This window comes from Rhodnius prolixus, unplaced genomic scaffold (assembly GCF_049639745.1).
Source record: "Rhodnius prolixus isolate KJV_2025 unplaced genomic scaffold, Rpr scaffold_2, whole genome shotgun sequence".
In the NCBI taxonomy this organism is placed as follows: domain Eukaryota; kingdom Metazoa; phylum Arthropoda; class Insecta; order Hemiptera; family Reduviidae; genus Rhodnius; species Rhodnius prolixus.
The window spans coordinates 23,993,850-24,006,204 of NW_027411592.1; the positions used below are offsets into that span (position 1 = coordinate 23,993,850).

Here is a 12,355-nt window from a genome sequence, read left to right on the forward strand (position 1 = left end):
GATCTCATAACATCATGGAATAGCACCTCCTACACTCCCTTCAATTTCATCTTTTCGGGCTGGATCCGCAGTGACCCTCTGAACTAAGTAGATACCTATGTTTCCTTTTATTGTCAAACTTGATTGTAATACCAACAAATATTTCGTTATCCTTGCCATCCTGGAGCTCTTATATGCTCCCACTATAAATATCAGGTTTTCCGCAAATGTAACAGTGGAATAGGCATACGTTTTGCAGTTTTTTTTTGGGTCTAGGTACTTCTAGTTGCGTTTTAGTTATTTAGCTTGCTCTTAGTTTTTACTTTGAAGATAGGAGATTATCTAACTTTATTTACAACATGTACCGATAAATTTTAAAAGCTGTTAATGGTAACAATTAAAAGAACTATTGCTGTTAAGTAAGAGCACTTATTATTAGCATTTGCAAGTTACATTACAACCAACCAAATAAGCAACTTTTCCAACAATAACTGTTAAGTTCTTGTTGGGGAAAAATTAAAAATATGTCACACAATCATATTTAGAGAGAAAATCGCAAGATCTGAAAATGATAGGTACCTAATATGTGTAAATGAACATTTTAAACCACCATTGCTTAAATTTTATCATTTCTACATTTACATATACCTCAAAATTGAACATCAAAATATCAGATGAAGCTAGTTTTTATTCTCACGAAATGTCAGCTGTTATTCACTGCCAAAAGTCTGTCACCATCGAATTTAAGTTTGCTTCTTTATTCTTAACTGGGATTTATTTACTCACCCGTCAATTATTGTAATTTTCACTTATTTACATATTTTTATTTTTGTTGAAGGTCTTGTAATGGAGGCTATAGTTACTTCTGTCAGCACAGCAGATGTTGAAGATCCAGAAGCTCTGTTAAACGTTTGGCTCGGAGAATTGGACAATCTCACATTGGTGAGTGCGAATTTCAAAACAAATTCAGGGTTTACTCTGAAGAGATCCACAAAAGATGGTTAATAACTTAGACTTTTCTAAGGGTTTCTTTCTAAGTATAGGCAGGTTTCGAAAATTTTATTTATGAGCTTTTTGTAGAGAACTGAACTTCTACTAGTATTTAAATAAATAGTTTCTGATATGCATTAAACTTCTGAGGGACTGTCTGACTAAAAAAGAGATACCATTTATGTGTGCAACATAAACAATGTTAGTAAATGAGATGATAGAGTGTTAAAATGAATAATATGGAATGTCCAGTAATTCAAAATTTAATTCTTAACAGTTATTTGGGTAGCAAGTATTAAAACTGTCCGGTATGACAGTTGTGTAAGGGTTGATCGTCAAAAAGTGCACGAAAAAAGCGTAACGTTGAAAAACACCCAACTTTGACAATTTTTTTCTCTTTTTCTATAAAAGATAAAATTCCCAAATTTTCTTTATAATATAGGGCAAACCCTCCTTTATAACTGTAACTTTTTGCAACAACCCAGATCTAATAGATTTCGAGAAAAAAGTTGCTGAAAATGAGCAAAAACGGCATAACGCCTGCGAACCGATTTTCATGAATGAGATGTCATTCGATTCGGAATTTTATGTAGATATGCTCTTTTGGGGGTTTCGACCCTGTACATCGATTGGAAAAGGAGTTAGCCCCATAATGAAAGGCCCCCTCGAAAATTATTATTGCTTATAACTCCGTAAATCATAGCCCGATATCAATAAAATTAGACAAGATGAAAGGGTTAAAGCTTCCCTACGTAATGTTAAAGCGACGTTTGGCTCTCATACTCATCAGGGGTAGTATGGAAATCGTTTCAAATTATCGATGCGTGTACCGATTTTCATAACTGAAGTATCATTCAAATCGAAATTTTGTATCGAAGCTGTGCCTCTTAAGGAGAGGAGTTTGCCCTACTCAAGTGAGGCCCTCTCTAAAACTATTATTACTAATATTTATATAACGCTTAGTCTGCTTTTGATAAAATTTAGCAAGAAGAACTAATTAAAGCTCCCATACGTGACTCTAAAGTACCATCATAATGCTCTTACTAAAGGGAAGTATATAAAGTTTAATTTCTCTTTGCCTTTTAGGGAAGAGTACTGTAATCGCAGTTTAGTTTTTCTTACTTCTCTTAAGAGAAAGTACTGTACTCGCTGTTTAATTTTGATATTTAAGTAAAAATACCTTCCTATTTTATTCAAGACGTTTTCTCAAGAAAATAGTTTTTGAAGGACCACAACTACGAGGGTCGTTTGAAAAGTCCGTGCAAAGTCAGAGAGATAGCACTACTGGCGCGTATCGAGGTTATGTTTAGTTAGTAGCATCTCTTGGAAGAACACACACCAAGTTTCAGTCAGATCGGTCTATTTCTTTGTGTTTGGCATTCGTTTGAATCGAGGAAGTCGAGTGATTTTTAAAAAATGGACGAAAAAGAATTTCGTGTGTTGATTAAACACTACTTTATGAAAGGCAAAACGCCTCAGGAGACTAAAGAGAAGCTTGATAAACATTATGGTGATTCTGCACCTTCGATTAGAACAGTTTATAAGTGGTTTCAAAATTTTCGGAGTGGCCATATGGGCACAAGTGACGCTGAACGTTCTGGACGCCCTGTAGGTTACTACTCCAGAAATCATTGATAAAATCCATGATATGGTGATGGATGACAGAAGAGTGAAGGTGCGTGAGATTGCTAGTGCTGTGGGCATCTCGAATGAACGGGTACATAATATTTTGCATCAACATTTGGACATGACAAGCTATCCGCAAGATGGGTGCCGCGATTGCTCACGCTTGACCAAAAACGAAATCGTGTGAAGTGTTGCAAGGACGGTTTGCAGCTGTTCCAGAAGAATCCGCAGGACTTTAAGCGTCGTTTCGTCACTGTGGATGAAACATGGATACATCACTACACTCCTGAGATCAAAGAACAATCTAAACAATGGGTTACCAAGGGGGAATCTGCGCCAAAAAAGGCGAAGACCGTTCCTTCGGCAGGAAAGATTATGGCGACTGTCTTTTGGGATTCGCAAGGAATAATCCTCATCGACTATCTGGAAAAGGGTAAAACTATTACAGGTGCATATTATTCATCGTTATTGGACCGTTTGAAAACCGAGCTGCAAGAAAAACGCCCACGATTGGCTCACAAAAAAGTCCTTTTCCATCACGACAACGCACCAGCTCACACCTCAGCAGTTGTGGTCGCAAAATTAATGGAAATAGGGTTCCAACTCGTTTCACATCCCCCCTATTCTCCAGACTTGACTCCCTCGGACTACTATTTGTTCCCCAATATGAAGAAATGGCTGGCGGGAAAAAGATTTTATTCAAACGAGGAGGTGATTGCAGAAACGAATGGCTATTTTTCAGACTTGGACAAATCCTATTATTCGGAAGGGATCAACAAACTAGAGCAGCGTTGGACGAAGTATATAAGCCTAAAAGGAGACTATGTTGAAAAATAAAAAAGGTTTACCCCAAAAAATTAAGTAGTTTTTATTTTTGCACGGACTTTTCAAACGACCCTCGTATAAGTATTCATTAAAAAGAACTTTAAAATTTTTAACTTTTTAAACTGTAACATTTTGTAAAGGTGATACTTAATGAGATATAGAAGGTTAAATTTTGGTGGTTTTTAAATTCCTGAAATTTTAAACCTCCATACCACTCATCGTATTGTTCAGATTTCAGTGAAATTTTTGCTGAATTTTAGAGAAAAGTTGGCTCTAGAAAGGGTGTAAATGGCAATTTTTTAGTGTAATAGGTAATGAGATATAGAAGGTTAAATTATGTTGTTTTCCTCAAATTCCAAATCTTTATAGGTAGGTAGGTAGGTAAAGTCTTTTATTCAGATTCAAAACTCAAATACATATTCAAAAATAAAAATACACTAACTAACCAATTTAGAAAAACTAAAAATACATCTTATATAATTTTATTACAAATCCGAATAGAAGACATACGCAAGGTCAAGGACCATCAGCGGAGGCTATGTTGTGAGTTATACATATTTATAGCAAGAATCTATTAAAATAAATAAACATGGACTTAAATACATAGAACAAAATAAACTGTAAAAACAGCTGTTAGTTCAACTTTTTAACGTTAAATAAAAATTATTCAAAATTTATGAATTAGCAATTTTTACGCTTCTAAAGTACCACGCTGCTTTACAATATTTCAGTAGAACATCCCAGCAGTTTCCATTTAAATATGTTATTAAATCATCTTCTGAAATACAATTTTTTTTAAAATGTTTTACTCTAATTTCCTTGTATGCTGGGCAGCGCGCAATAAAATGCATTACATTTTCTACTTCTATCATATCGCATAAAGTACACAGCTGTGCAGTTAAATCATTATTATACCTTTTGTAATTTAAATTAATTAAATCACCTCTTAGCTTAATAATCCAACTAATATTATCTGTTTTAAAGTTGTCGTTAACATATGCTACATTCGAATCTAAATTATAATTTAGCTTTTTATATATAACTGTAAATTGCGAATTTTGGGCTCTAGTTATGCATTGAACATTGTGTTTATTACTTATTTGGGCTCTGAGTATACTTAGTTCACTTTTCCAATTGGCAAAATTGTCGTAATTAACATTAACTATTGCACCGTGTTCGTTATTGATATTACATAATTCTTTAGACCAGTAAGCTTTTCTCTTAATAGCCTCCATCGCTAGTATCTTTGGGTATCTAGTGTCCGGCATTTCAAGAACTTTAATCAAATAATTGTGATGCAACTGTAAGGTGTACGTAAACATTGGGGCCACTTTCGTTTCCAAGCTAATAATATAGTTCGGGGTATTTCGCGGCAATCTCAATAGCTTCTTAATAAAGAAAGTTAGCAATTGTTCTACTTGTTTATACGATTTACCCCCCCAAACTTGTGCCCCGTAGCACATAATGGCTCGACTGACTGCATAAAACATTTCCATTTTTGCCGTAAAAGGAACTTCATTATTAGCTATAAAAAACTTCCAGACAGAATTTAACCCCGTTTTCGCATTTAGTAATCTACCATCCAAAAATTTACCTAGACTTAGTTGCGGAGTCAGATTAACGCCGAGATATTTATACGAATTCACTATATCTATCTTTTCATCGCCAAATAGCCATTTCTCTCTCCTGGACGGTTTACCGCCATTTCTACACACCATTATTTTGGATTTTGTCAAGTTAATTTTAAGGTTCCAATTCTGACAGTATTTTTTAAGAACATTAATGTTATATTGTAATTCAGTCGGATCTGAACTAATCAGTGCCAAGTCATCCGCAAAAGCCAGTAACTTAATTCTTGTTCCATTTATATTAATTCCACCTAATAGATCTTCATCAATATCGTTTATAAAAAGAGTAAATAATAATGGACTTAATAATGCACCCTGTTTTACACCCATAGTTGTTTGAAATACATCAGAATAAGCATTTTTACACCACACTGTCGCCTCAGTATTTTCATGCAGCTCCCTTATTAACTGTATTATCTTAGTTGAGATTCCAATTTCATGTAATTTATAGATCAAAGCGTGCCTGTCTATCCGATCAAATGCCATGGACAAATCTACAAAAAAGATATAAACTTTCTGTCTTTTCTGCATCAGCTTTATACTAATTATACTAGAAAGGGTAAAAATGTGGTCTAAAGTAGAATATCCATGCCGGAAACCTGCTTGAAATTCCTTCAAAATCTTATTCTGCTCTATCCAGCATGACAGCCGTTTTAAAAGCAAGCCTGAAAAAATTTTCCCCACAGTATTCTCAAATGCAATACCCCTATAATTTGAGACAGCGTTAATATCTCCGCTTTTGTGTAGGGGGAATATAATTGATTTTTTGAAATCAACCGGCACATAACCAACTTCGAAAATATCGTTATAAAACTCTAAAAGAATTTCATAGAAATTCTCTGAAGCAAATTTGTAAAATTCGTAAGGGATTTTATCAATACCCGGCGCTTTATTATTTTTTGAATTATTCAACACAATTTTCAATTCGGACAGAGTAAAAGGTTTATCCAGAAATTCATTTTTAATAAATGGTGGTGCATAAGACAAACGAGCAGAGAGTAAAGGTGGGTTATATAGATTACTGAAATGGTCAATCCACTCAGCCATCTGTACATCCCCTCCAATTGTAAAACTCTTATTTTTAAAATTGTTTACTAAACTCCAAAAACTTTTAGTATCATTAATTGATTTGAATTGATTTGCTAAGTTCTCATAGTAATTTTTTCTTTTCTTTATGCAAACCTCTTTATAATCACTATTATATTTTTTGAATAAAACCTTACTTTCTTCACTATTTGTTTTCCTGAATATTTTTAGATGTTTAAAGGATAAATTTCGCAATTTTTTACAGTCGTTGTCATACCATTTTTTATTTTTCCGCCCCTTACAACTCCCTACACTAGTTGATTTTTCCATAACTGCGGAATCCTTTATTAAATTATAAATGTGACATAACTTAAAATCATTAAACTTAACTTTACAAATTTCACTATTTCTCCCTAACTTCCTTTGGTAACTGTCTTTATTTTGAATTTTCCAATTAAATTTTGGGAGTAATGAAAGGACATTTTCATACCTTACAGGCGCATCGCACAATTTAAAAGACACGATTAGAGGCATGTGATCTGAATGAATCTGGGAATCAACCTTAAAACTATTTATAACAGAAACAAAATCCGTTGAAATAGAGCAAAAATCAATAACAGAACACCCTACTGTACTAATATAAGTAAATTCGCCTCTAATGTCATTTAATGTTCTGCCATTTAATACCAGTAAATTAAAATCATGAAAAAACTCTAGCAATCTCTGCCCATTAACATTTATCACTGAATCTTTTGTCTCTCTTTTAGTAAATATATTATCCAAACTATCTAAAATTATTTTTGAGGATAGGTTTTGTGAGTTCCCAATTCTGGCGTTAAAATCGCCTATTAGCAAAAACGAAAGGTGCTGAAAATCGTAAACAAATGTGTACAATTTCTCAAAATCCCGATCCCAGCTGTTACAGTTGAGATATATTGGCAGAATGTGTATCATTTTATTAAGTACCTTTAGCCGAATTACATGAGCACCGGATATCATAACGAACTGTGCTGCTCTCGATATAAGTTTAGATTTTTTAATTCCGTACACCTTTCCACCACTCGCTCTACCCATTTTTTTAGTTTTTTCTGCAGGTATAAAAACAATATCAAATTCCGGAAAACTTTGTGTAATTAAATTTAATTCATTTTCAGACAAAAACGTTTCAAACAGTAAAAAGATTTCAAATGAGCTCAAATAATTTAGAAATTCAATGTTATTTACTTTATTCTTAAAACCGGCAATGTTATATGATAGAATTTGCATGGAATTAAAATTACCATTTTCACCTTTTACAGATACTGAAAGTGATGATAATGGTCGCTCAAAGTCCTCGGTATTCTGATATCTTCCATGAATGATATTTCCGCTGACTGTAGCATCATATGAAGTACACCCAGGAGAATCCAATGTAACCTTTGTCAATGCCGAAGTCCTATTTCCTATATTCAAATCGATGTTCAATTGCTAGCTCTGCAATACGACACCATCCTCTTTCTTCTTTTTCAAATTCCTGCTGCTTCCAGGTTGGTCTTCTTTACGGAGCCATTTCAGCACCCCATCAGTTCCGCTCTCCATATTTTTCTTACCTCCTCTAGTACGCGATCTTAACACCTTAACCTTCCCTTGATCAGACTTTATTTGGAGGTCTTTATCAAATTCCTCTATTTCTGAAGGTGCCGAGGCCCCCGTGGAGACCGTAGACCACTTGTCTTCTTGATCCAATTGTGTCAGTTGCTGTAGCGTATACATTACATTATTAATTATCAATTTATCGTACCTTAGGAATGCTCTGCACTGTAAACTCCTTGCCTTATATAAATAGGGAAGTAACGATTTTCTTATCAGTCTTATCTCATACGAGTAGTCCTGGTTTATACTCATATTACTACCCTTTAAATTTTTTGCTGATTTTAATACCTCTAATTTTTTGCGTAATGATACAAATTTAATCAGAACAGGTTTGGACACTATGTCTTTTCGTCCCAATTTTCTAACATAATTTATGTCATTTAATGTAATCTCAACTTTCAAAACATCTTGCAAAAACTTCACTACTTTCTTTTCTAATTCATAGAAGTTTACGTTATCACATTCAGGCAAGTTATAGATTATTAAATTGTTAATTCTGTTATCGTTTTTCAGGCCCCAAATCTTTATATCTCTCTTCATATAGTTAAATTTTGGTTTTAAATTCCTCAAATTTCAAACCATTCTATCTCTGTTTGTATTCGTCCTATTTTAATGAATTCTTTACCGAATGTAGTGAAAAGCCTGCTCTATAACTGGAATAAATATCAATGTTTTAGCGATAATATTTATTGAGATATTGAAGGTTAAATTTGGGAGGTTTTGTAAATCGTTCAAATTTCAAAGCTTTATATCTCTCTTCATATAGTTAAATTTTGGTTTTAAATTCCTCAAATTTCAAACCATTCTATCTCTGTTTGTATTCGTCCAATTTTAATGAATTCTTTACCGAATGTAGTGAAAAGCCTGCTCTATAACTGGAATAAATATCAATGTTTTAGCGATAATATTTATTGAGATATTGAAGGTTAAATTTGGGAGGTTTTGTAAATCGTTCAAATTTCAAAGCTTTATATTTCCTTTCGTATTTATTAGATTTCAATGAATTCTATACCGAATTTTAGAGATAATTCTGCTCTATAACTAGTATTAATTGCAATCTTTTAGTGATAATAGCTAATTAGATATAGAAGGTTAAATATTAAATTAATGATATGGGTGTTGTCGGTCTGGACGCTGGACACAGATATGGAGAGACGTTTACCCTACTTTTGTAACGCCTTCTCTAAAACCATAAAACTATTTACTGTGTAAATCTTAGTCTGATTTTGATAAAGTTTTTCAGGAAGTTAGTGCTTCTCTTCGTTGCATTTAAGTGTTATCCTGCTCTTACACCTACTATGTGATGTAATGCAATGTTGTAATTATTGTTGATTTACAAGTCAAGGTCAAAATAAACTGTATTCAAAAGAAGGAGACCAAAAACAAAATTAATTAAATGTCCCCCTCTGGTACTTTCGTTAAGAAGTTTTTTCGTGACTCCAGAAACCGGTGAAAATTTGGCAGGATCGTGATACATTGTTGCCTGCTAGTTTCTAGAAAACTAATAGTAAAAATAATAATAAATTTATGTAATTAAAGAATTCATAATCTGGGCAAGATTGAGAGAGTGAAATGTCCTAGTAAAATCGTTTAAGCAAACTGAATTTTTTACATTTTTGTAATAGCTAGAGAGAGATTCATTCTATTAGATTAATGGAGGACATTGTTTGGAAGTTAATTGGTGTCAGCGCTGTAATCTGTGAGGTGGTAACATTCAAATTGGGAGGAAGTCATTTAGAGATAACCATCTTAGGGTTTAGTCTGCTCTCCTCATCTCCACAGGAATTCGGGAGAAGGGCTTAGTCTCTTCTTACTTTACTGTAGATTTAATTTTTAATGAATTCAAGTTATTTAATTTTTCTCGTTAATGTCACTGGCACATATTACTCTTTTTTGTAATTTTTAAAGACTTTATATAGTTCAATAACGTTTAAATTATTATTTGTTTACATAGAAATACGTATAATTATGTTAGAAACACTTTGTATCTTTGAATTGGTCTTTAGAATGCTTCATCCATAGAGATCTGTGTATCTTAGTTTTGAGCTGTTCAGATTGTCTGTTATTCAAATTTATTTTTCTTTCTGAATGGCCCCACATTTCTTACAGACTTTCAAATGATAAAGCTGATTATTTATGTACAATAGTTGTTATAGTTTGAGGGTTCAATAATGAGATACACTCACGCGGCGAGAAGTTGCTAACAGTTAATTTGTTAGTTATCTTTTGGATTTTTATTACTAAAAAAATGGATTTTAGGTTAATTCTGAGTATGTTTCAAGTTACGCTTCTTTTTACTAAAGTACTAAGCGTTACTAATTCCACAAAGTTCAACCACACAGACTGTTTGTTCTAAGCGGTCAGATACTTCTGAGCTCATCGCTATGGCCATCAACACACAGTGCTATTCAGTAAACTATGCCGTCAACTATGATTAAAACACAGTTTAATAAGCACCTTTGTTATTGATGGTAAAGTGTTGACACAACGCTATAGCGGCATCCATTTTCTGGGTTAGTTCCTTTGTCAGGATTTCTTAGTGAATTCTATTCTCCACCGTCAAATACTCATGCTCATGCAGTTTTAGCTTTAGATATAACTTGAGATTTTTTCGCTGATGGCTAAGCCATATAACGGACCTCTCATAATTTAAACAAATGTATTCTGGACATAATCTGATTTGAGGCGCCACGGTAGCCGAGCGGTTAGAGGCGAGAGCTGCGAACCTAATGTGTATTGTGGTACTGGGTTCGATTCCCCGGTCTTAGGCTTTGGATTTTATTTAATGGTTAATAAAAGAAATTTACAGTAAAGTATGTTTGCTAGTCGCCTCCGTCCACGACACCTAATTGGTAAGTTGGACGTTAAGCCCCGCCTGAAAAAAATAGGCGATTACTTTACTTTGCTTACTTTACATACACATGCAGCCTTGGTCATCAAGTCAATTTAAGAAACGCCCTATTAATTATTAGTCAGTATGAATTCTCATAACCGGAATTCATTTGTCTTTATGATTATTTCCTTTATACTTTGTTTTAAGAACAAAAGAATGCTTTAAAGTTCTCTGAAATTGAAATAAACTCTTGTAGCCTGTTACTTATTTCTATTAATTACTATATTCGTATTATTCATCATTGGGTAGGGTTCAAGAGTTCTGTTATCCAAAGCCTTTCCATTGCTATTTCTACAAAAAATAACAAAAGGGAATGAACTGGACTCCACGCGGTGTTCTCCAGGTACCAATCCAATTGCTTCCTTACATTTTCTTTTCCTAAGAATTATTCTCTTCCGTTGATGGACATTGTTGTCTGTAACAAGAAGACACTTGTCCGGAAGCCTTGGCAGTACATTGAAAAAAAGGTTCCTGGTGCCAACATCTCAGTGCTGGCTCCTCCCCCAAAAGCTGAGTAAAGTACCTGTGATTTATTTATCTTTTACTAGGGCACCTGACAGCCGCTATCTTAGTAGTATGCCTTTTAGCCTCTTTCGTTCAAAAGGTAATTAACCTGAAGGACCCCCCCGAGGAGCAGTCTTCTGGTGTGCCTAAAGTATTGTATGACATCCTTGGTTTCCGGATCTGCTAAATGCGAGAACGTCTCTCGTAGACACACTAAACCTAATAATTGGTAAAACCAACCATTGAATGACAAGTGATAAACCGTACCCCGAATTTGCTTAATCACAAAGTTCATACCTAGGACCTACTTTTAAGAAAAAAAAATAACTGGCCACGTAACGGTGAAACCAAAACTCTTAATTCCATGCTACTAGGGCGAGTAGACTCCGGAGAATTAGTTTCATTAGAAACGAAAAGCCGCGAATTGGTGAAACTGAAAATCTGTCGATTTCTTCTACCACAACAAAACAAGGAAGTTAGTTTAGTGAATAACTTTTTTTTGTAGAAAGTTTTCAAGAAAACAGAAAAAAAGTGCTGGTAATAAACTCGTTGCTCTTCATTGGAGGGGGACATCTAGTTAGTGTAAGTATTCCGTTCTGAGTAACTGCAACAGCAGCAGCTGCAATGCAAGCAACATTGTATTGCAGCGAATGTTCTCAGCATGTGCACAAATTACTTCCTGAAATTGGTTGGCATTATTAATGATAAACATTTAGGAAAACAAGTTTCAATGTTAGTGTGTGTGTTTTTGCAAAAATACGTAATCAAAGATGTATAATCACCTCCAGTGATTATCTCACAGAATGTAGCTCTATAATTGAAAACTTTAACAAACGTTGGGTGAACAGCCCGAAGGTTGCAACAGTTGCTATAAATATGGTCTATACGTTATAGTTTCCGTCGTACGTTTATATCTGAATATTAAAAATGTCAGCTAATTGCTAAAACTAAGTTGATTGGAAGCATCTTTCTCTCTCTTGTCCTTCTTCTTAAAAATGTTCCAAATGAACTAATTTGAAAGATGAAATCCTGGCGGCAGGTGCTGGAGCAGATGTCTTCGAGTTGCAGCTGCTCTTTTTCGGGCGCAGGTGTGCACAGTCGTAGTATGGAGGTGTATGGTCCCAGCATCCTGCTGCTTCGGTAGCCGTCTGTTGCTTTTAGGAAAACATATTTCTGTTTATACCTACTTAGATCTGCTTACCTTCAGAATCGTAAGTAGGATTTCAATGTTCTACTTTCTCTTTTACATGCT

At 34.2% G+C, this 12,355-nt stretch overlaps 1 protein-coding gene across 1 annotated transcript in view; it reads left to right on the forward strand.

The window, feature by feature from the left end:
- The window catches only part of LOC141450508 (amyloid beta A4 precursor protein-binding family B member 1-interacting protein-like), a 161,176-nt gene that overhangs the window by 52,612 nt on the left and 96,209 nt on the right, over positions 1 to 12,355 (forward strand). The window contains exon 2 of the mRNA XM_074121013.1: positions 818 to 921. Within this exon, the coding sequence (XP_073977114.1) occupies positions 826 to 921 (96 nt within the window). The 5' untranslated portion in view covers positions 818 to 825. The remainder of the gene's footprint in view (positions 1 to 817; positions 922 to 12,355) is intronic.